Genomic DNA, 24,514 nt, shown 5'->3' with positions numbered 1-24,514 from the left:
ACGGAGCCGGCCTCGGGATGGACGCCCAGCCCGCTCAGGCCGCTGCCAAGCCAGGTGGCAAGCACCGTCGTAAGAGACCCTGAGACGGGCCACCCAGAGATGGAGGATCCTGCTCGACAGGAAGTGTCAGCACCACTTCCTCCCTCCGGAGGAGGGCCTCGGGGCTCCCTTGTGACAATTACATCTGTCCCGCTCAAAACTTCACAAACAGAGCAGTTTCCAAAATCTCTGGGTGCCAAGAGAGCGCGCTTGGCGGTGTTTGACACTCCCATGCCTTGTCACCCTCAGGCGCCTCTCCAATCACCAGAAGGGGGCGCGCGGGACGCCCACAGACGGCCTCCCCACTGTACCGCGCCCCCTCAGCGGAAGCGGGTAAGTGTTGCCACGCGCACACAGACTCCACCACGGGCCACCTCCGCGCAGTCCAGGTCGGGTCCCTGCATACCGCTGCGCTTCCCCGCTGTGGGTACGTCTGTGGTGCCATTAGTCCTGCTGGTGCAGTCGCTGGGGGCCTGGCTAGCGCTCCCCAGCCCGTCCCACTGGCTCATACGCACCATCAGACTCTGCTATGCGATTCAGTTCGCCCTGCGTCCCCCCAAGCTCAGGGGCGCTCACTTAACCTCTGTGTTAAAAAAAAGCACACCCCAGAACTTCAGGCAGAGATCGCAGTCCTACTTGTGAAGAACGCGATCGAGCCGGTCCCTCAAGCCGATATGAAGACTGGCTTTTGCAGCCCGTACTTCGTTGTACCCAAGAAAAGCGGCGGGTCACGGCCGATCTTGGATCTGTCCCTTTACAGGCTACCTTTCAGAATGTTAACGCAGAAAGGCATCCTCAGGTGCATCCTCAGGTGCATCCGTCCCAAAGATTGGTCTGCAGCGAGCGACCTGAAGGACGCGTACTTTCATGTCTCGATTCTCCTGCGACACAGACCGTTTCTACGCTATGTGTTTGACGGACGAGCATATAAGTATGAGGTCCCACCCTTTGGGCTTATGGTGATCGAGCACCTCAGCCAGTTGGGGCTTCGGGTCAACTGGGAGAAGAGCAAACTCTGCCCGACGCAGAGGTTCTATTTTCTCGGTATGGAGCTGGAGTCAGTCGCCCTGACAGTGCGCCTCACCGAGGAGCGCATCCAGTCGGTGTTGAACTACTTGAATTCATTCAAACGCAGGACGGCAGTCCCACTGAAACAATTTCAGAGGCTCCTGGGGCATATGGCATCCGTAGCGGCGGTCTCGCCGCTCGGGTTGCTCCATATGAGACCGCTTCAACGCTGGCTACACAACCTAGTCCCAAGGTGGGGGTGGCACAAAGGATCCCTCCGTGTTTTGGTTACACCGAGGTGCCGCCAAACCTTCAGCCCGTGGTCGGACCCTGTATTTCTACGTGCCCCTAGAACAGGTATCCAGGCATGCGATTGTCTCCACGGATGCCTCATCCACCGGGTGCCACGTACAACGGGCTTGCGGTTTCAGGTCTGTGGACGGGGCCTCAACTGCAATGGCACATCAACTGCCTAGAGTTGTTAGCAGTTCGTCTTGCCCTGAGCTGCTTCAAGACGCCGCTCCAGGGCAAGCACGTTCTGGTCCGTACGGACAGCACGGCAGTTGTAGCGTACATCAACAAACAGGGTGGTCTACGCTCCTGTTGCATGTCACAACTCGCCCGCCACCTCCTGTCATGGAGTCGGAAGTATCTGACGTCACTTCGTGCCACTCCCATTCCGGGCTGGCTCAATCGTGCGGCCGACGAGCTCTCACGGCAGCCAGTGCTTCTGGGAGAGTGGAGACTCCATCCCCAGGTTGTCCAGCTGCTTTGGGATCGCTTCGGGGCCGCACAGGTAGACCTGTTTGCCGCCCTAGACGTGGCCCATTGCCAGTTGTTTTATTCCCTAACCGAGGGGACCCTCGGCACCGATGCGCTGGCACACAGCTTGCCCCAGGGCCTACGCAAATGTGCGTTTTCCCCAGTGAGCCTTCTTGCACAGACACTGTGCAAGGTCAGGGAGGATGAGGAGCAGGTCCTGTTGGTGGCACCATACTGTCCCAACAAGACGTGGTTCCCGGTACTAGTGCTCCTTGCTACAGCACCTCCTTGGCCCATTCCTCTGAGGAAGGACCTCCTGACTCAGAGACAGGGCACCCTCTGGCACCCAAGTCCAGACCTCTGGAAACTCCATGTCTTGTCCCTGGACGGGACACGGAGGTTCTAGGTGGCCTGCCACAGACTGTGGTAGACACCATCACTTCCGCTAGAGCTCCCTCTACAAGGCACCTTTATGCGTTGAAGTGGAACCTGTTCTTCGACTCGTGCTCTTCTCACCGAGAAGACCCCCAAAGAGGTTAGATCGGGGCCGTGCTTTCCTTTCTACAAGAGGGGTTGGAGAGAAGGACGTCTCCCTCCACCCTCAAAGTATATGTGGCCGCAATCGCTGCCTATCACAAACTAGTTGAAGGTAAGTCTTTGGGGAAGCACGACCTGATCGTCAGGTTCCTGAGGGGCGCGAGGAGATTAAATCCGCCCCATCCATCTATATCCTCTTGGGACCTGTCTCTGGTGCTCAGTGCACTCCAGAGACCTCCCTTTGAGCCTTTGTAGTCAGTGGAGTTAAAAATTCTGTCTCTAAAGACAGTACTCCTGACGGCATTGGCCTCTATCAAGAGGGTAGGGGACCTGCAGGCATTTTCGGTCGACAAATCGTGCCTGGAATTTGGGCCGGACTACTCTCACGTAATCCTGAGACCCCAGCCTGGATATATGTGCCCAAAGTTCCCACCACTCCCTTCCGGGACCAGGTGGTGAGCCTGCAAGCGCTGCCTTCGGAGGAGGCAGACCCAGCCCTGGCTTTTCTCTGTCCTGTCCAAGCTCTTCGGACTTATGTTGACAGAACGCAAAGCTTTAGGACCTCAGAGCAGCTCTTCGTCTGTTACGGAGGACAGCAGAAGGGAAAGGCTGTCTCCAAGCAGAGGATGGCCCACTGGATAGTGGATGCCATTGTCTTGGCTTATGAATCCCAAGACGTGCCCTCTCCGCTCGGGATTAGGGCCCACTCCACCAGGGATGTAGCCTCTTCCTGGGCGCTGGCTTGTGGCGCCTCGCTGACAGATATTTGTAGAGCTGCGGGCCTGGCGACACCCAACACGCTCGCTAGGTTTTATAGCCTACGTGTAGAACTGGTATCTTCCTGTTTACTCACTTCTCATAGTCGGTAGCACCGGAGTGCCCGTTCTAGTGTCGGCTTGCTGCGCCACTCCCTTCCTCATGGAACAGATACGTGCGCTTATATACTCCAGTCGAGTTCCCCAGTATGGCGAATCCTGTCGAGTCCTCCGCAACCCACGGCAGTCAGACGTGGCGGAGCGTCTGACACCAGGTCTAACACTCGTATGCATTGTGGAACTTGTGTTAGGCTGGGTTCCATATGTAGTGACCTCCACGACGGCCCCATATGTGTATTCTCTACGGTACGGCTCCCTACGGCGAGCCCGTGTTTTTCCCTCGGCAGAACCCACTCTGCCATCTCAGTCCGGTGACTGTCCCCCACCCAACAGGGCTGGGGCAACCCCTGGGACTCCCGTATGTTGTACTGCTCACAGCCAGTCCATACGTGTAATTTCCACATGTTATCCCCTTTGGGGGATTGTGGCTTCCCCAGAGGCCTCCAGGGGCACGCTTTCCCAGCGTTATCCAATAGTCCACTGATTGGGTCTTGTGGGATGGTAGTGTGACTCTCCCAGCAGGAAATTCCCCGTCCGTTGAGACTGGGTCCGAGGGACTCCCGCAGGGCGCTGGAAGCGGTAGTAACAGTGGCGTTTTCCATAGGGAGCCCAATTTGTCGGTCACTCCGACGTACGTCGAACGTTACCCGACTGAAAGGGAACGTCTCGGTTACGTATGTAACCATCGTTCCTTGAAGGAGGGAACGGGACGTACGTCCCGTCGCCACAGTTGCTGTATTATCACTGCAGTTCGAGCCACAGGTTTGGCTCCTCTGTGAAAAACAAGTGCTTGGCGATCGCTTCCGCTTTATACCTGTTTTCTATATCTCGAAGCTGATAGGGGCTCCCAGAAGTGATCCCAATTCGTTGGTCACTCCGACGTACTTCTCCGTTCCCTCCTTCAGGGAACAAGGGTTACATACGTAACCGAGAAGTTTTTGCTATTCTTTTCTTAAGTGACAGGAACAGCAAGAGGTTAAGTCTATATATTTATTTTTTATTATACAATACACTAGGAATGTGTAGCCTATAAAGGTTTTTTTTTTTTAAGTAAAGCATTAAGTTTAAGTAAGTTTATTCAATTCTTTAAAGTAAAATAAATAAAGAATATTGCAATAAAAACATTTTTTTTCTCCTTAAAGATTTACACTGGCAGCTCAGAGCTGTACAGCACCATTTAAGTGTGAAAATGAATGAATAAATGTAAAAATGAAACACTACATAGACTTCATTATACATTGATTCTTAGCTACTGCATTAGTTTTTCAGTCAAATTTTTTACTTTCACTTTAGACATATCTGACTGTGTTTATGTAAACCTTGCGTGTATTTTACAGAATTAACGCAGTAAGACTACTTAGTCCAGTAATCACTTGTTTGACAGGCGTTTAGTGCGCATGCTCGAAAAAGCGCATGCTAAAACCATACGTAAGCACGCAAATTAAATATTTAACCGGCAAGGCTTTAAAACGCTTGCAAATAAGGAACTTTCTTGATTGTGAATAAAGTGTTCCGTGAGTATAACTCTAGCACTAACGTGTAATGTGAATGTGTGTCGCGTTGTTCAGTATATTGGGATGAAGGCAAATGATACAATTTGTAGGAAAATAATTAATTAAATGCAAAACCGGAAAAAACGCAATTCACAAGCGCTTATTGAATCGGGAATGCCGTACCGAACGGTTCAATATTATATTGAGAATAGTGGCATCCTTAATATATATATATATATATAATTACATTTTTCTCCGTTATATTGCAGCCATTTGCTAAAATCATTTCAGTTTTTTTTTCCTCATTCATTTAAATACCTCATATTGACAGAAAAACACAGAATTGTTGACATTTGAGATTTATTAAAAATAAATACTGAAATATCACATCGCCCTAAGTATTCAGACCCCAGTATTAAGTAGAAGCACCGTTTTGATCTAATACAGCCATGAGTCTTTTTGGGAAAGATATAACAATAGGGCTGCACGATAATGGTTTAATTGATAATCACGATTATTTTGCTCAAAATTATAATCACAATTATTCTATCAAAAAGAGTAATGAAGTTATGGCCATTTTGCAAGTTCTTTACCAACCTACACTACACCCAAAATGCCTGTACGTGGAACACCGACTTCATTTAACCAACTATGATAACTTCGTTAGATGGTAAATCAAAACAAAACACATGGTTTAGGTGACCGCTTTGTAATCTGTATTCACATTAGATTTTTAAAGCAACACAATTTGTTTGCAAATGAGAAAACACAAAAATTCAGATTGCCCTGAAAATGTATAAAGCAAAGAACGATGCTGTTTGATATTTATAAATGTCCCTGGCTAGGGACATTCTAAAATGCTTAACATGAAAAAACGCTTAACGTGGTATAATGACACTAAGACACTATGATATGACCAAACTCCGTTAACATCACAATAAACCATACTGTAAGATTACAATTTCCCAGATTGAATTGTCACACTGTTTGCAGAATAAATGCACCTTTGCAACCTAGAAGGCTGAGATCCGTGTTGCATTTGTTGAAATTCATCTCTAAAGGTTTGATCATGGCAGATTTAGTCACACAAAAAATACAAGTGGCTTGTGAAGAAACAAAGACTGGCTGTATTACAGTTTCATTTAAGCAGAATTTCGCTGTGGAGATTGCTAAACTCTAGCGCATGTTTGTTTTCAGATCATCAGCACTCATTCCGCTTTTAGGGGGCGCATATGCAGATTGAGTAAAACACTGGGAAGAAAGTATATCCTTTTATGGAAAAAGCTCTATTTGGGAGATTTAAGCTCTTCGAATCTGGCAACCACAAGCATGACTGCTAGTGGAGGCTCGGCTCGTTACCAATGCAAGATAATGATGAAATCCCAAAGAAAAAACACGTTTTAATGATAAATAATGAGCGTGCCAATATTGTGACGATTATTTGAAATCAATCGAGGGAAGCAGATAACGTTATCAGTATTAAAAAATTATTAATCGTGCAGCCCTATTTAACAAGTTTTTCACTCCTGAATTTGGGGATCTCTCTCCAGTTCTGTCAGGTTGGATGGTAAACATTGGTGGACAGCCATTTTCAGGTCTCTCCAGAGATTCTCAATTGGGTGCACGTCAGGGCTCTCGCTGGGCCATTCAAGAACAATCACAGAGTTCCTTCGTATGTTGTATTTTAGCTGTGTGCTTAGCTTATTGTCTTGTTGGAAGATCTGAGGTCTTGAGGTCTCTGGAGAAGATTTTCTTTCAAGATATCCCTCCAATGGGATATCCCATTCATCTTTCCCTCGATTGCAACCAGTCGTCCTGTCCCTGCAGCTGAAAAACACCCCCACAGCATGATGCTGCCACCACCACCATGCTTTACTGTTGGGACTGTATTGGACAGGTGATGAGCAGTGCCTGGTTTTCTCCACACATACCGCTTAGAATTAAGGCCAAAAAGTTCTATCTTGGTCTCATCAGACCAGAAAATCTTATTTCTCACCATCTTGGAGTCCTTCAGGTGTTTTTTTTTTTAGCAAACTCCATGCATGCTTTAATGTGTCTTGCTCTGAGGAGAGGCTTCCGTCGGGAATGAAGCCTTAACTGGTGGAGGGCTGCAGTGATGGTTGACTTTCTACAACTTTCTCCCATCTCCCGACTCCATCTCTGGAGCTCAGCCACAGTGATCTTTGGGTTCTTCTTTACCTCTCTCACCAAGGCTGTTCTCCCCCGATAGCTCAGTTTGGCCGGACGGCCAGCTCTAGGAAGGGTTCTGGTCATCCCAAACATCTTCCATTCAATGATTATGGAGGCCACTGTGCTCTTAGGAACCTTAAAGGGTCATGAAACCAGAGGTGGTAAAAGTACTCAAAAGTTATACTCGAGTGAAAGTATATATACCTAAATAAAAAAATACTCCAGTAAAAGTAGAAAGTCCTCCATTCAAACATCACTTGAGTAAAAGTACAAAAGTATCAGATTTAAAACGTACTCAAGTACCGAAAGTAAAAAGTAAATATTCAAATTAACTGTAAATATCAATAAGCAGATAAAATCTTTTGGGACTGATATGCAGTGCTTTAATTGAACAAATGATAAGATTAGATACTGCAATTAAGATTGTTAGATTTGCACTTAATAGGAGACAATGAAGCACCTTAACGCAGTATAGGGGTTAAACTTAACATAGACATGTTCCCTAACATTAGCTCCATAAAACAGATGAGGAGCAAGATACTATTAACTAATTCAAAATTAATTCAAAAGCCATAACCACAATGACATATTACGTAACAATTGGTTAATAGTCATGTGCCTCAACAAGTAAAGTCATACTATAATTCTGCCAATTGTTATGATTAATGATGAATTAAACACAACTGAGAGTCGGAATGCATGGCTTTGAATACATGAATTTACATTATTAGTTAATGTAATATGTTATTAGGGAATTAATGATGTCATATTTAATTAATAGCAATTCATATATTACTTAATCTATTAATCATAGAGAATGTTCATTAGTTGCTGATGCAGTGATCATTAATAAATGGTTTAGTTCTTCATTAGTAATACATTAACTCATGATTATCTGTGCATTAGTTAGGCATGAATTATAATAGTGCACCTGTATTGTAAAATGTTACTGATGTTTTCATAGTAAATTGTGTGCCGCAAAATAAAAACGTTTGGGAAACACTGAGCTAACGTTAGTGTGGCAAACCTGACTTGTCAGCTTTTCCAAGTCTATACCCGACTGGATCATCCATGAATGACCAGACCGGTTTGGAAATCAAGAGTAATAAATACTTAATACTTGGAGTGGGCATCGGGAAATGTATTGGAGTAAAAAGTAAACTTTGCCTTTAATATTGTAGTGGAGTAAGAGTAAAAGTAGATGCAAATAAAATATACTCAAGTAAAGTACAGATCCCCGAAAAAAATACTTAAGTAGAGTATCAAAGTATTTTTACTTGATTACTTACCACCCCTGCATGAAACCCCCCTGCTGCAATGGTGTTTTTTCACACCTTCAATTCAAAAAGGTTTGTTAAAAGGGGAGTGGTCGACTGTGAAAAGGTGGGATGGTATTGTGTGGAAAGAGGGAATGGTTTGCATAAATAGGGAAGTGTCATTAGGTGCATTAAGATTAGCGATACCAATAGCAGCAGTTACAGCGGTTCTGAGACATGTTCTTGGTTCACGTTGGCATAGTTTAGGCTACCACAGTGAGATTAAATGAGGGATGAGTACAGCGAATGAGAGAGCTATGAGTGGCGTGCAGCAGAGATCGCAAATCATTCAACTCTTCAAAGTTCAAACCAGCATAATTCAGTGAGAAATGAAAATAAATGTTATTCTGCATGACGAAATATTTTGCAAATGTGATAAAACTATATTTGCCCAAATATGCACGCTGTTTGGCAAGATGAACAACACGCCGACGTGATAAGAGAACGTGAACCACCCAACATGCGATGTGATAGAGATGTGTAATTCTAGATCGTGGTAAAAGCGAAGGGGTTTGAGGCTAGTTCGACCGCGCATCTGAAGCACAGAGCGATGCATGCTGGGTTGCCGTGACGATCCGCGCTGTCTATCACCCGGCAGCTAAATCTATATTTGTCCAAATATGCACACTGTTTCACTAAGAGCCCGAACACATGTGGTTTAGTGCATGGAGAGGACGTGGCTTTTGTTCATTATCCTACAGATTACAGATTGGTTATTTTGCACTCCTGACATAAATTAGATAGTCAACGCTTGCAGGTTCGGCGTGCGATTGCTCAAGTTAATTTTACTTTACCGAGCCTTTGTAGCAAAGGCTTCCACAGACGGCGCCGGTTACAGCTCGCTCGGGGCCCTTTACGTTATTTCGTATCAGCATAACGCCTAGCTTTCCTCCGTGACTTTTCCGCACGCTGCTTCCAAAACTTCCCCACCATATCTCTACAATAATGATGGAAGACGAGCCTGACAGAAGTGACTGTCTCATGCATATTAACTAAATTATCTTGTATGCATACTACAGCGCAGGGATTGGACTGAATGAGCTTTATGTCATGAATATATATCGAGAATCGCTCGGAGCGGTCGACGTCAGCATGTGCCCAGCAGCCCATACTTGGGCCGAAAAGGCTGCGCCGACGTCAGCATTTGTGACGATGCTCTGACTAAGCTTTTCAAACCGGAAGACAGAAATCGCTCTGAAAAATTAAATAAATAACTATTTTCACATATGAATACCATTAATGAGTACCCTTAGTGTTTTCAAAAACAGTTATACATATCTGTTTACATCTCAAAAAATAGTGTTTTGGGGTTGATGACCCCAGAATTAAGTGCAGCAGAATTGTTTTGCAACCTTGGCCAGATCTGTGCTTTGCCACAATTCTGTCTCTGAGCTCTTCAGGCAGTTCCTTTGACCTCATGATTCTCATTTGCTCTGACATGCACTGTGAGCTGTAAGGTCTTATATAGACAGGTGTGTGGCTTTCCATATCAAGTCCAATCAGTATAATCAAACACAGCTGGACTTAAATGAAGGTGTAGAACAATCTCAAGGCTGATAAGAAGAAATGGACAGCACATGAGTTAAATATATGAGAGTCTCAGCAAAAAGACTGAATACTTAGGACCATGTGATATTTCAGGTTTTCTTTTTTAATAAATTAGAAAAAAAAATGTCAACAGTTTTTCTGTAAATATGGGGTGCTGTGTGTACATTAATGAGTAAAAAAATTAACTTTAATGATTTTAGCAAACGGCTGCAATACAAAAATTTGTGAAAAATTTAAAGGGGTCTGAATATTTTCCATACCCACTGTGTAATATATATATATTTTCCATACCCACTGTGTAATATATATATATATATATATATATATATATATATATATATATATATATATATATATATATATATATATTTATATATATATATATATATATATATATATATATATATATATATATATATATATATATATATATATATATTACACAGTGGGTATGTATTCAAATATTCAAATATTCATAAAATATTCATTGCATATATATATATATAATATATATATATTGCATCCCTAATATATATTAGGGATGCACCGGATGTTCGGCAACCGAAATTATTCGGCCGAAAATAGCCAAAAAAAAGCACTTTCGGTATAAGTAAAAAGGCTGAATAATTTTTGCTGAACAATGACGTTTTTAATGACGCGATCAAATAGTAACCCACGTAGAGTGAGAGGCGGGCGCTTTATGCAGCAAACATGTCAGCAGTGTGGAAGCACTGTTTAGTGCTGCATCTCATGTCATTGATGAAAAGAGGAACCGACTTTCATGTGAGAAAGCAGAGAAGCTACTTTTCATAAAGAAGAACCTGCCACTTTTCCTGAAGAAGTAGGCTAAGTAGGCTTATGTCTAGGACAGTTATTTAGTTGTTGTGGGTTCATCCACCTTTTTTGCACTATTCAATGCACATTTGATGTTGTAGACATACAGAGTGTATTTTTGTTATGTGATTTATTTCTCTGAAAAGCAACACAAAATAGTAAAAAGCAAATTTTTACTATTTAATTATTGTAATGGTAAAAAAAATGGCCAAATAAATGGAAAAAATGCGAAACACCGCGTTCGGTATTCGGCCTTCGGCCAAGCATTTCATTATTATTCGGTTTCGGCTTCGGCCAAGAATTTCATTTCGGTGCATCCCTAATATATATATATATATATATATATATATATATATATAGAGAGAGAGAGAGAGAGAGAGAGAGAGAGAGAGAGAGAGAGAGAGAGAGAGAGAGAGAGAGAGAGAGAGAGAGAGAGAATGTCCTTCTAAAAAAATTAGCATATTGTGATAAAAGTTCATTATTTTCCATAATGTAATGATACAAATTTTCAGGTCTTTTATTGTTTTAATACTTATGATTTTAGCATACAGCTCATGAAAACCCCAAATTCCCAAAATTGATCTAAAAAATTTGCATATTTCATCCGACCGATAAAAGAAAAGTGTTTTTAATACAAAAAAAGTCAACCTTCAAATAACTATGTTCCTTTTGTAGAAATGACTGCTTCAATGCGGTGTGGCATGGAGGCGATCAGCCTGTGGCACTGCTGAGGTGTTATGGAGGCCCAGGATGCTTCAATAGCGGCCTTAAGCTCATCCAGAGTGTTGAGTCTTGTGTCTCTCAACTTTCTCTCTCTATGGGGTTCTGGTCAGGAGAGTTGGCAGGCCAATTGAGCACAGTAATACCATGGTCAGTAAACCATTTACCAGTGGTTTTGGCACTGTGAGCAGGTGCCAGGTCGTGCTGAAAAACGAAATCTTCATCTCCATAAAGCTTTTCAGCAGATGGAAGTATAAAGTGCTCCAAAATCTCCTGACAGCGAGCTGCATTGACCCTGATCTTGATAAAACACAGTGGACCAACACCAGCAGCTGACATGGCACCCCATACCATCACTGACTGTGCGTACTTGACACTGGACTTCAGGCATTTTGGCATTTCCTTCTCCCCAGTCTTCCTCCAGACTCTGGCACCTTGATTTCCGAATGACATGCCAAATTTAAGCAACAGTCCAGTGCTGCTTCTCTGTAGCCCAAAAGTGGCTTGACCTGGGTAATGCGGCAACTGTAGCCCATTTCCTGCACACGGCTGTGCACGGTGGCTCTGGATGTTTCTACTCCAGACTCAGTCCACTGCTTCCACAGGTCCCCCAAGGTCTGGAATCGGTCCTTCTCCACAATCTTCCTCAGGGTCCGGTCACCTCTTCTCGTTGTGCAGCGTTTTTTGCCACACTTTTTCCTTCCCACAGACTTCCCACTCAGGTGTTTTGATACAGCACTCTGGGAACAGCCTATTCATTCAGAAATGTCTTTCTGTGTCTTACCCTCTCCCTTGAGGGTGTCAATGATTGCCTTCTGGACAGCAGTCAGGTCGGCAGTCTTACCCATGATTGCGGTTTTGAGTACCATGAACAGAACCAGGCTGGGAGTTTTTAAAAGCCTCAGGAATCTTTTGCAGGTGTTTAGAGTTAATTAATTGATTGATTCAGATGAATAGGTTAATAGCTCGTTTAGAGAACCTTTTCATGATATGCTAATTTTTTGAGATAGGAATTTTGGGTTTTCATGAGCTGTATGCCAAAATCATCAGTATTAAAACAAAAAAAGACATGACATATTTCAGTTGGTGTGCAATAAATCTAAAATATATGAAAGTTTTTAATTTTTATCATTACATTATGGAAAATAATGAACTTTTATCACATATGCTAATTTTTTGAGAAGAACCTGTTAGCTAGAATTTTCTCTTACCTTTACCTTTGTTCTTTGATTATCATTAATTAGGCTGATATAATTTATTAAGCTGCTGTCACTTTAAGATCTGTCGCTGCCGAAAATGACGCTGTCAGGCTCATCTCATGTTCTCACAACTCTTGACCAAAACCCAAAACCCAAAACAACTCTTGACCAACACATTTTAAATAGTTATTTCTTGTAAAACATATTCCAATAATATATATATATATATATATATATATATATATATATATATATATATATATATATATATATATATATATATATATATATATATATGTACAACTTACGAAAATATTTTTTTTAAAGAGAAAAATTCATTCAGCATTCAGTGATATGTTTTTTTTCTGTCTTGTGTTTGTATAACAGTAAAGCCAGGAGTGTGTCCACGCAAACGTTATACACCAAAAGAGTGTGACATGATACGTTACGTGATGGCGCCGACAACGTGTGTTGATGACAGTGACTGTGTCAAGAATGAGAAATGCTGCAGCGATGGATGTATACGTCAGTGTATGGCTCCACTTAAAGGTATTTATGTCATGTCATGTAATGTAATGTCATGTTGTGTAATTTAGTGCTATCAATCAAATTTTTTTAAAATTATTAATCACACATTTTTCTGTAATTAATCACGACAACATAATTAACAATAAGACTATTGCCGATATTTTAAATATTTGTTTAATAACATAGTTTTATGAAAGAAGGTCATAAGCACCGATTCCAATTAATTTTGTGCCTTAATTGTTATAGCTTTTAATTATAGGCATGCTGCATTACAGTATAATTGAAACCCATCAATTTGAACATTTATTAGGCTTTAAAAATATATAACATCTTTTAATTTAAGCGAACTTAACATAAACCCATTGTAATAAATGTCACACACATTTAGCTGTGGCTTTAATATATCAGAGGGCTCTTTTTTTTTCTATTGGCCCAGTTTCTTATTTTTTTACCCATGTAAGCTTGTAAACAGTACTTTATACAATTTCTGTGTATTTACTACCTGTTTAGACCAGTGGTTTTCAAACCCTGCACATTTTGTTTGTCTCCCTCATTCATCACATCTGATTTAACATATCAGTTAGTAGAGACTGCAAGAAGTAAATTGGGGCTACGTCTACATTAATCCGGATTGATTTTAAAACAGATTTTTTTGTTTCAAAAAGCTCTCAGTCCAAACTAACATTTTCCAAAAGTTTCTCATCCATACTGACAGGTCAATAACACCTAATTCAACTTACTGTGCATGCGTAAGACCACATAAAACCTCACTGAGATTATACAGACATCATAAAGTTATCACAATTCTTCTGGCAGGATCTTTTTATTTAGCAAAATATCTCGCCATTCACTGATCGCACTCACTCAACCATTATTTGGTCTAAAACGCAACTCCACTCGTGTTTTGTCATATGACTTTAAATGCAAATACATTTTCTGCATTCCTTGCTGGATTGTGATGTGAAGTGTGCAAAGTAATTTATTTTAGCTACTGTGTGAAAGTGAATAGCACATAACTGGAACAGTAGCGTTATAAATATACATATATTGGTATACTATGCGTCACATGACTAAACATGCATCATCGTTTTCAAATAATGTTACCTGCTCCGACGGGAAGAAGAAGGCGTTTTCAAATGTATCCACTTTGGAGACTGTTTTTAAAAAGCTATATTTTCGATGACTTAAAACGGTGTCTCAGTGTGTGGATGGAAGGCCAAAACGGAGAGAAAAAGAAACAAAAACGAATTAGACATGACCTAGTGTGTCTGATTAGGGAGACATACAAAATGTGCAGGGCTGGGGCACCTTCGGGACAGGTTTGAAAACCACTGGTATAGCGAAAGCAAGGCAAGTGGACTTTGACCTCAATACCAAAACTACTTCTGGGAAATAATTGGACACAGTTTTGAGTTTAAATATTTTATCTCACTCCCTTGAAATGAACGTAAAAGGTAACATTAAGCTTCCACTAAGAAAGATGTCAAGTGGCTTTGAGCCAAAGATGAACAAACAAGTTCAGAAAGACTAGGGTGATATTTAAGGGATAATAATGTATATTCATTTTGAACTTATTATACAGATTTTCTTTGCCACATAATTAATTACAGGGACATATGGAATTGAAATTCATGTTTTAAAACTTACTTATTTATAAATCCATTTTGTACAGTGTACACAACAATCCAGATGGGATGATAACAAGAAGTTATAGAAGTATTATTAGTAAAGTCCAATAATTTCATTTTCAATACAATCAAAAACAGAGACGCAAGACACAAGTTGAAATGAGAGAGTGCATCATTGTGATGTGTGTGCGCCGTGTTATAATGCGTTGCTATTGACAATGGCCATAATAAGAAAGGAAATCCCACAGAATTGAATCTAGCTTTGTTTTAAAAAAGTGCATAGAGCTGCTTGTTTTATTTGTTGTTTATTGATTTATAAATATAAAACTTGAAACATTTTCATCTCATTTAAGCAAAATCATGATAATTGTCACAATTCACCAGTGTGAGTGCCCGTGATCACCATGAGAGGGCACTCCACCCCGGACTGTCACTCCATCACAAACTACATTACCCATAATCCTTTGCCGAGGACTCATTAGCACTCACTGTTTACACCTGTGTCTCATCACCTCATTACCTCTGCCTATACCTTGTTCACTCAGTCATTCAGGGAGAAGTCTTGTTTAGTGTCACAACTGCATTTTTGAGTGTTTCCCTGGTTTCATGTATCTTGGTCTTTGATTTCTTGCCTTCTCCGTGGATTACCCTTTTGATTGTTCCTTCTGTTTTGTTTGCCTTTTCGGACTGCATCCTATGTTACAATTCACCAGTGTGAGTGCTAATGAGACCTTGGCAAAGGATTATGGGTAATGTAGTTTGTGATGGAGTGACAGTCTGGGGTGGAGTGCCCTCTGGTGGTGATCATGGGCACTCACACTGGTGAATCGTGACATAGGGCAAACAAAACAGAAAACAGAATATTGATAATCATTTGGGTCACTATAATCATGCTATTATTTTTTTTTAATACAGTTCCATTCCTGGATGCCAGGATGGTCAGTGCCCTCCCAGAAAGAAATGATGCCCAACCACCTGAGGCCAGGCAGTGAACCGTGCTGATTTAACTACGAGTAATAACATTCATTATATATGTTTCAGGGAAATGGGAGTTATTTTACTTAAATCAGGGAGTTTTATTACTTAATTCAATTCAGTGCTTCATTTATGTATGCTTTTTTAACACTTTAGCCAAAATGAGTGTGTTGAAATAACAGAAGCATATGGACATGGCTAGATGGTTAACTAAATAATATTACCCCATGACCTACAAGCTGAAGTAAACAAAAAAATGAATTTTGCTTTGCCAGGTTGTTGCTGAATTACACACATTTAGAACCAATTATATGAAAGAAAAATGATGTACTGAGTCATTTTACATTTGCCATGTATCTGTCCTATATAAACTCTTGTATTCCGGTGAGATTCTCTGTGATTAAAGCATAAAGAAAGGCATTGTTTGGAGTCTGTCTAATTACTGCTCTACTCTAGAGATCTTACTTCTATTCTCAAGTGATAGTGCTGTTGTGGAGATCTGAGGCCGGTGGCACCAGCTGTGTGTAAGTTAAGTTACAACTTATGCATTATTAAATATTTTTGCATTGCACCATTAAACTTCGTTGAAGCTTAAATCTGCGTATAAACTTAAAAGTGCCCTAGAATGAGTTGAAACAATATGTTAAATTGTTCTCTGATATCTACATATAGCATATGTGGCTTATTTAAGGTCAAAAATTGTCCAGATACAGTGTTGCAGGTCCATTTACAATCCTATAAATTGTTCCCTATGTAATGCTCTGTTTTTGCCTTATTTGGGAGAGTCATTAATATAAATGTTGAGCGCTGCTCTGATTGGCTTATTTCAGCAGCTCACAGCACAGCAGTTCAGTTGTTCAGTGAAGCGGCTCATAAGTCCTGACCAAGGTTGCCAACTTTTATGTTCAGGTTGGAGTGTTTTGTTATTTTTTTTTTTTTTTGGAGAGGAGACGACGACTGGGGGGGATCCTATTTCAAACTTAATTTAGTATCAATTCATATGTAGTATATATATAATAAGGAAAATGAGTTTGTTTTAGCACTATTTGAAACGTTTCTATTTGAAACGGTCAAATTGCTCGCATTCATTAATATTCACTTGTGTTTATATAAGTATCATTATTCACTAAAAATATAAAAGTATATTAACGTTTTAAAATTTCACATTTAAAGAAATCTAGTGTTTGATCTAAATATTTATTCAAATGCAAGACTGTTTTTGAAGAACTAGATTAGATATATGTATAGGCTTTTTATTCTAACATTATGTTCAATGATGTTCAACACACATACCTCTGTTAAAATCTCAAAAATTTAGATATAGGGTTTCATGACCCTTTAAAGAGCCATAAGGCACCTACTGGGTAATGGCATTACAAATTAACATTATTATTTTTTAAGCAACAAAATGACTAATTTACCTCTTTGAATTAGAATTCTCTATTTTAACCTTAATTACTACACAAATTGAAATATAAATAATAAAAATATTAGAATAAATATATTTTAAGTGGTCATTAATTGACTATAATTATTGCACAAGTAGTATTTAGTAGCCTACCAAAAGATCTCTTCAAAATATTAAATAAACATTATTGAGCTAAAATATAGAACACTTATTTGATTGAAAAATATTAATGGTCACATTTGACCATCAATGAGTATTAGTTTTGACCAATTAGTAAGGAATACCTGAGGGCTAAATACAAGAATAAAATTAATGTCAACAATGTTGCATATCACTCTCCATAATAAAACGATCCAGTGAATATGGCTGACTTAATAATCAATGCACACTAAGCTGTACTGTTTAACAAAACTTGCAGCAAACATCTGTAGAGTGAAACTGTTGTGTACCTTGTTGTGTGTTAAGCCATTCAAATGCATTGATTGAGCGCTCCATGTACCACGTGACTGCGCGCGCCGCCGGTAGATATAGAGCACTCCGCTTTTCAACGCCTCTGACTTTAATTAGCGCCAAAACGCTATTTATTGTTTGAATTTCGCATTAAGACTTAATAATAATCATAATAATAATATTAATAAAATCTATAGGCCTAGCTTTGTTTAATATAAAAAGCAGGTTTGGCAATTTGGCGTGAGATTAAGCTGGGCAGCGTGAGAGCGTGACACCGAGCCCGAAAGCGTGTGTGTCACGCCAAATGCGTGAGAGTTGGCAACCCTGCCTGACAGTAGACAGACCGACTGAATGACACTAAGCAGAACATCTTAAATGAAGATTGCTAAAATGCAGCTTACTTGTTTATTGGCACACGAGAGAGAGAGAGAGCTTGCGTGCATATGGGTGCTAGATTTGACATCTTTAGGTGAAATACTGGATAGTATACTTTTCACAGAAAGTGTTCTTTTCACAGAAAGGCTCTGATTGGGGGATTTCAATTACTGAAATCTGACAACCGCAAACACGAACGCTCTTAGCAGATCCCAAAATGTCTAATTGCTCTGAGAAAACAAAGGGAATCAGCATCTGAACTCATTCATACAGTTAGCGTCTCTGTCCAAGACGACATCACACTGAATGAAACATCTATGAAATCTTTTTTAGAATGTCAATCCTCGCGATACAGTATTATATGTGTTTGATATCATTTGAAATGTCTCAGTGCAACTGGTACAAATATCTCAACTCCACAGAAGTCAACTAGAACCTCATAAATGTTTTAAGAGTTTAAAGATATCTTGCCTTGGAGTATGGTGGATGTGGCTTTCAGCCATTTGGCCTCTCTTCCATACAAGTCTATAGGACTTGATTAATGCAAATTCCTATTGTGAACTCGTGTTTACATTTGAAAGAGTTTCAAATGGTTCTGGGTATGCATCTGGTTCTGGGTATTTAAGGAAATGTTGCAAAGAGCTCAGGGCCCGATCCTGTATTCAGGTCAGCCCGTAATGCTGGACGTTTCAAGATAGCCAGCATTATGTAATTTTCAGAAGTCAGGAATACATTTCATTCTTCACTTCAGAGTTTTTGATGTTATATGGATTAGGCTACCATTGAATTGATTATGAAATTGGCATTATACATTTACCTGACTGTTAATGTATTGTTACACTTAACAATACACTTAACAACATTGATTCTGACTTGCTCTGGAATTATTCAGGTTACGAACGTGAACGTTAATATTTGTTTCATTCACATCTTCCCTTTAGCACGAAACATCTTCCCTCACATCTCCCCCTCCCTCTTATTGACAGAAATGAGAGAGTGAGGGGGAGACGTGAGGGAGAATTTTTCAGTTAGGACTTTTTACTGCGTCGAGTCGAAGTACGTTCAGATGCGCTATTCCGCCATACATTATAGTTCTCCTTTTTAATCCGCCTAGAAAAGCGCCACGATTTATTTTGTCACCATACTTGATCGTTCAACTATTTGTGTAACTTTATTTAAATAAGGAAACCGTGGAGGTGTTTTGTCGCTTCTAACTTGATCTCTGTTTGGTACCATAGTGAATGAACTGGGCTTAGTGGGCTAAGCTAAATACTATCAGATCGTCACCGTGCGTCAGAGAGATTAAGTGCACACACTCAGACGAGAGAGGTAAAATGTCCCTTTAACATGTATGTTATGACATCTATGTAAAATGAATAATAGTTTTACGTTTTTTTTTTTTTTTGACCATTTCATTGCTAACATCAGCTATCAGGTTCCCAGACGAATGCAAGCTAATCTTAGTACCTATTATCAGTGCTATCTTTATTCTGTATTGTACGACATCACTGACGGCAAAATCACAAAGGCAAAGTTTACATTGTAGGCTATATCATTTTATCCGTGAGCAGAGATCAGTTGATGTGACGGGGGTGCGAGGGAGAGCTAGAGGTAGAGGTAGCAGTCTCAAGCAATCCCCCTCTTCACATTCGACACGGTGCCATCAAACGTTAAAACGGGAAAGGCAAAGCTTGAATTTACGGGTATGTCCCTCTTTGGCTAATGTACTTTCAAGATGGAGGGGCAACATGGCGACCGGCATTCGAACCCCTCACCCGTATGTATTTTCAATGGCATATTATAAATTTACAAGAATACTTTATTACTTGAAGAAGTAAATTTGAAAGAACTAAGTGTTTTTAGCCAACAGTTACAGTCTAGCTTGAAAATCCTTTTTATTTTATTTTTATTTCATGTAATATTCAAATTTTCTGAGATTTTGTTCATAAGCTGCAAGGCATAATCTTTTTATTATATCAATTTCACCTTTTAAGTTGAATTACTGATTAATGAACTTTTCTAAAATATTCTAATTTATTGATGCACCTATATATAACATTTAGAGAAGATTCAAGTGTTCATAATTGTAGAACTGCTGTAAAACACGCAATAGATATGCATGCCATAAACAGGTCCTTCTCAAAAAATTAGCATATTGTGATAAAGTTCATTATTTTCCATAATGTAATGATAAAAATTAAACTTTCATATATTTTAGATTCATTTCACACCAACTGAAATATTTCAGGTCTTTTATTGTTTTAATACTGATGATTTTGGCATACAGCTCATGAAATCCTCAAATTTTTTGAGAAGGACCTGTATAGGTTGGAGTTTACAATAAATGTAGAATGAACTCACTGGGTTTGTTATCACGGGATTTGCTGTTGACTGTCAGAGTGTGAATGTACAGCTGCAGAAACAAGGGCACTGAATCCACTGAATCCATTAGCAGTACAGGAAAAGCCCGATATGGGTGGTTATTATAGATGACAGTGTGAATTTCCCCTGTCTGCAGCCCAAAACCAGCCACATACCGCTCTGCATGCAGCAGAGGACGCAGCATATCACCTAAACACAAACAGAGATTAAAAGAACCACTTTTAAAAATGAGTATGAGTATGGTTGTTACAGTAATAACTTAAATAGCTCCAGTTATTTTCCCTTGAAATGTTTATACAATAATACTCCTGAAACCATCATAGTTTTACAATGACTATCATGGGGCACCAATCACCTTTCAACAAACCTACACCGCCCTCGGTGCCGGGCGTGGCGGACCGTCCGGCATCAGGCCCCTTACCGCTGAATCCTGGAGAACCGGTAATTGGCTGGGGCCATGTGAGTGACCCTACGGCAGGGGTGGGCAACAGTTTTAGTCTGAGGGCCACAGTTACTTTGGCAAAGTAAACGGAGGGCCACACAGGACAATTGCAGTTAGACATAGCTACATGATTAAATCGTACAAAATTAGTAAATGCAGATATGTATAAGGCTACAGTTACTTTGACTTTTGCCAGCCTAATTCAAGGCCTGATAAATATTTTTTGCTAGGTCTGTCTGACATAGACTACTTTAAGGTTACAATAACTGGATTTACTACACTACCCCCTGCATATTTTTCAACTCTCATTCAAACCAGCTGTTGCTATTCAAGATCGAAAACTATTAACAAAACTGCAAATGTATGTATGCAGATCACATTAACATACAGACATACAGGCAATCTGGCTTGGAATTATCAAATTTAATTGGGGATACCTTCATCACTAAATGAAAAAAAAAAACATATTCAGCTTATTTCACTTGTTATTATTCCTTTATTGTAATTTCTTTTTTTTAAACAAATGTTGTTTAAAACTTTTATGAAATGGAACACAATTTAACTGCAGGTCAACTTCATCACACGTATGCTTGCTTAAGGTTTAAAGAACAACATGGAATGGTTCTATGCGTCTCACAAAATGTAAATTTGATTTAGCTGTATCATCATCCCCACGTGAAATTGTTAAGGGGGCTTAACTTTATACCATCATTGATCAATACACTATCTTAATAACTATCTTAATAAAAAGATAAGCCAGTGTCCTTTATTATGCATATATTAACCCTTTCACGCTTAATTTTATTATTCTAACTGACTCCCGAGTGAGTTTTTTCAAGGCAATTCCTAGTTTAGATTGTTCCCCCTTAATGTTTCCATGGCAATCTGTCATATTTGTCACATGCCACCGCACCGACCATAACACTGTATTACAGATGCATCGCTTTTATTCCCAGAGAACGTACTCGGTTACTTTCGTAACCTCGGTTCCCTGAGAGAGAGGAACGAGTATTACGTATGGGAAAAACTCCTTTTCTCGAGAATGTGAAGCAAAATTTTATTAATAAAGGTATCTATGTAAAGCGCAGTGAGCTGCACGGCCATAGCCCAGCGCGAGGAGCGCTCTGATTGGCCGGGCCGCGGCAACTGCAGGAACCTATGGTGAGGCGGCTGAGAGGAACGAACCAATGGGGGGCGTTCCAGAAGCCCGCCGAAAAAGGTGCTTATATTTGCATACAGGAGGCTATATAAGACCCTAATTCGCCATAGGTGTCAGGTTTTAAGATCGACTGAAGCGATACCTGAGAAGCATAAACACGGCACGGAACGTAATACTCGTTCCTCTCTCTCAGGGAACCGAGGTTACGAAAGTAACCGAGTACGTTCCCTTTCGAGAGAGGTTCCTCGTATTACGTATGGGAACACAATGTAAAGCGCCGTGTGTGCTGACTGACCCAGTATACCCAAAGCACATGTTAATAAACCCCCGATAGACCGACAGAGGCGGCTTATAAGGGGAATGAAGAACCGGAAGAGTCGGTTCGTTTGAACAGCTGATCGGACATAGTCGGATCTTATGATGAATGAATAAGTGCTTGAGGGCTAATGTGTACAGGCCAAAACATAAGGCAATCTGTTTGTCAGGGTCTAGAAAGAGCCTAGATGGAGAGAAGCCCTGCTTGTAGAGCTGGAACCTCCAACTTGTAGAATCTGATAAAAGTGGACGGAGAGGCCCAGCCTGCCGCCGCACAGATATCTTCCAAAGAAATGCCACACGACCAAGCCCAAGATGAGGCCATGCCTCTAGAGGAGTGGGCTTGAATGCCTGTAGGACAGGTTAGGTCCTAGACCTATATGCTAGTGGGACTGCATCCACTATCCAGTGTGAGAGTCTGTTTCATGACAGCACAAACTTTAGTGCAGCCACCGAAGCAATGAAGAGCTGATCCGACTGCCTGAAGGGGGCTGAGCGCTCTAGATACAATCTCAATGCTCTGACTGGGCAGAATAGGTTTGCGTCTTATTCTCTCTGAGACGCGGGTTAAGCAGTGAAAAGACCTGCATACTGAAGGGGTTGATAGCACTTTCAGCATAAAACCATACCTCGGTTTGAGCACAACCTTGAAGTTGCTGGACCCAAACTCAAGACAGGAAGGGCTCACGGAGAGTGCAGGTAAGCCACCCACTCGCTTAACCGAGGCCACAGCCAGCAGAAAAACGGTTTTGAGTGATATGTGCTTCAAGCTCGTGGTCTGGAGTGGTTAGAAGGGGGAACCCTTCACGGCCTCCAAAACCATGGCGAGGTCCCAAATAGGGACCGAGGTAGGGGCAAGGCGGGCTGAATCTCCTGGCCCCTTTAAGAAAACACACAATAAGATCACTTTTCTCTAGTGAATGTGCCACGATCGGAGCGTGGCTAGCTGCTATGGCGGAGACACACACCCCGAGTATGGAGGGGGGACGACCCGCGTCCATTAGCTCTTGGAGAAAGCGAGCAGTTCCGCCAGTTCGCATGAGTGTGCGTCGATGTTTCGCGTAGCACACTGGTTAGAAAACCACTGACCACTTCAAAGCAGAGCTGCCAGATAGCAGGGGCTCTAGCTTCCGAAATAGTGTTCATAACTTGTCAGAGAGGTTCCCGGACACCGTTGATGGGCCATACGTGGAGGGCCCACAGCTCGGGATTGGGATGCCAGATCTTCCCTTTCGTTGGCGGAATAGGCCATGGGGCTGTGTCTGACAGCTGAAACAGATTGGAGAACCATGTGCGGTTCTTCCAAAGTGGGGCTATTAAAAAGCACAGGCTTGCAGCTGGATCGCGATCGGAGGGAGCATATAGAGGGAGTCTGGGCCAACATGGGCCAGGGCATCCCTGCGTTTGCAGAAAAAATATTGGGCAGCGTGTGCTGTGTGAGCTGAATCGTTTGCGGGTAAAGGGACCATCCCCCTGGGGACATGGGTCCTCTGGATAACATGTCCGGACCCTGATTCAGAATACCTGGCACGTAAGCCGCCCTTAGGGAGCTCAGATTGTGCTCTGCCCATAAAAGGAGATGCTTAGCCATGCAGTGAAGAGAGTCTGATCTCGGCTGCCCTAGCGATTTTGTGTACGTTATCAAGATGTGGTGGTTCTTATGCCGTAAGGCGCTCGTTGAGTCTTGAGTCTATGACAATGACTGTACTGATAAGCCTGCCCCTCGAAGGCGAATCTCAAGAATGGCCTGTAGAGGGGGTTATCGTAACGTGAAGTATGCGTTTTTCAGATCTATTGAGAAAACCCAATCCCCGGGGCGAATGTGCGCGAGGATTTGTTTCACCGTCAGCACCTTGAAACGAGCGTGTCATAAGTGCTTTGTTCAGATGCCTGGAAAATGGGCCTGAGACCGCCTTCCATTTTCGGCATGAGGAATTAGCGACAGTAAAAACCTGACTCGCTAGCGTCGGGTGTACTGTTTCCGCCGCTCTCTCCTTTAACAGTTTCAATGCCTCAGCGAAAAGCACGTGACTGACACTGCTTCTTACTGAGGGCTCGACCACGGCTTGAATCGCGGGGTCTGCGAGCAAAACTGTAGCGAGAACCTCGTTTTATATGTTCAACACCCAATATTATATACCAGGAATGGCCTGCCAGGCCTGGGCTCGTGAAGCCAGGGGTTGAATTAGATTCGGGGGCTGGCCGCTTAGTAATAGGGGCCTGTTAGCCGGGTTGCTTGTGCTGTAACACTGCTTGTAACACTGTGGGGATAGTGTTAGTTTTGGCGGTGCAGGCTTTGCAGTGGGCGCGCGCCTCACATTTATATTGTGT

At 41.5% G+C, this 24,514-nt stretch overlaps 2 protein-coding genes across 2 annotated transcripts in view; one reads left to right on the top strand and one right to left on the bottom strand.

Moving 5' to 3' along the window:
- Positions 1-16,125, top strand: part of LOC137079117 (WAP four-disulfide core domain protein 3-like) — a 31,114-nt gene extending 14,989 nt beyond the window's left edge. Inside the window, exons 5-6 of the mRNA XM_067447079.1 lie at positions 12,909-13,070; positions 15,593-16,125. Of these exons, the coding sequence (XP_067303180.1) occupies positions 12,909-13,070; positions 15,593-15,669 (239 nt within the window). The 3' untranslated portion in view covers positions 15,670-16,125. The remainder of the gene's footprint in view (positions 1-12,908; positions 13,071-15,592) is intronic.
- The window catches only part of LOC137079508 (GPI transamidase component PIG-T-like), a 104,569-nt gene extending 81,095 nt beyond the window's left edge, over positions 1-23,474 (bottom strand). Inside the window, exons 1-3 of the mRNA XM_067447460.1 lie at positions 23,372-23,474; positions 20,623-20,736; positions 20,247-20,456 (exon numbers count right to left, since the gene is read on the bottom strand). Coding sequence (XP_067303561.1) covers positions 20,247-20,456; positions 20,623-20,736; positions 23,372-23,474 — 427 coding nt within the window. The remainder of the gene's footprint in view (positions 1-20,246; positions 20,457-20,622; positions 20,737-23,371) is intronic.
- Between the last annotated feature and the right edge of the window lie 1,040 nt (positions 23,475-24,514).

This window comes from Pseudorasbora parva, chromosome 6 (genome assembly GCF_024679245.1).
Source record: "Pseudorasbora parva isolate DD20220531a chromosome 6, ASM2467924v1, whole genome shotgun sequence".
In the NCBI taxonomy this organism is placed as follows: domain Eukaryota; kingdom Metazoa; phylum Chordata; class Actinopteri; order Cypriniformes; family Gobionidae; genus Pseudorasbora; species Pseudorasbora parva.
This window is presented reverse-complemented; position numbering and strand designations above follow the sequence as displayed.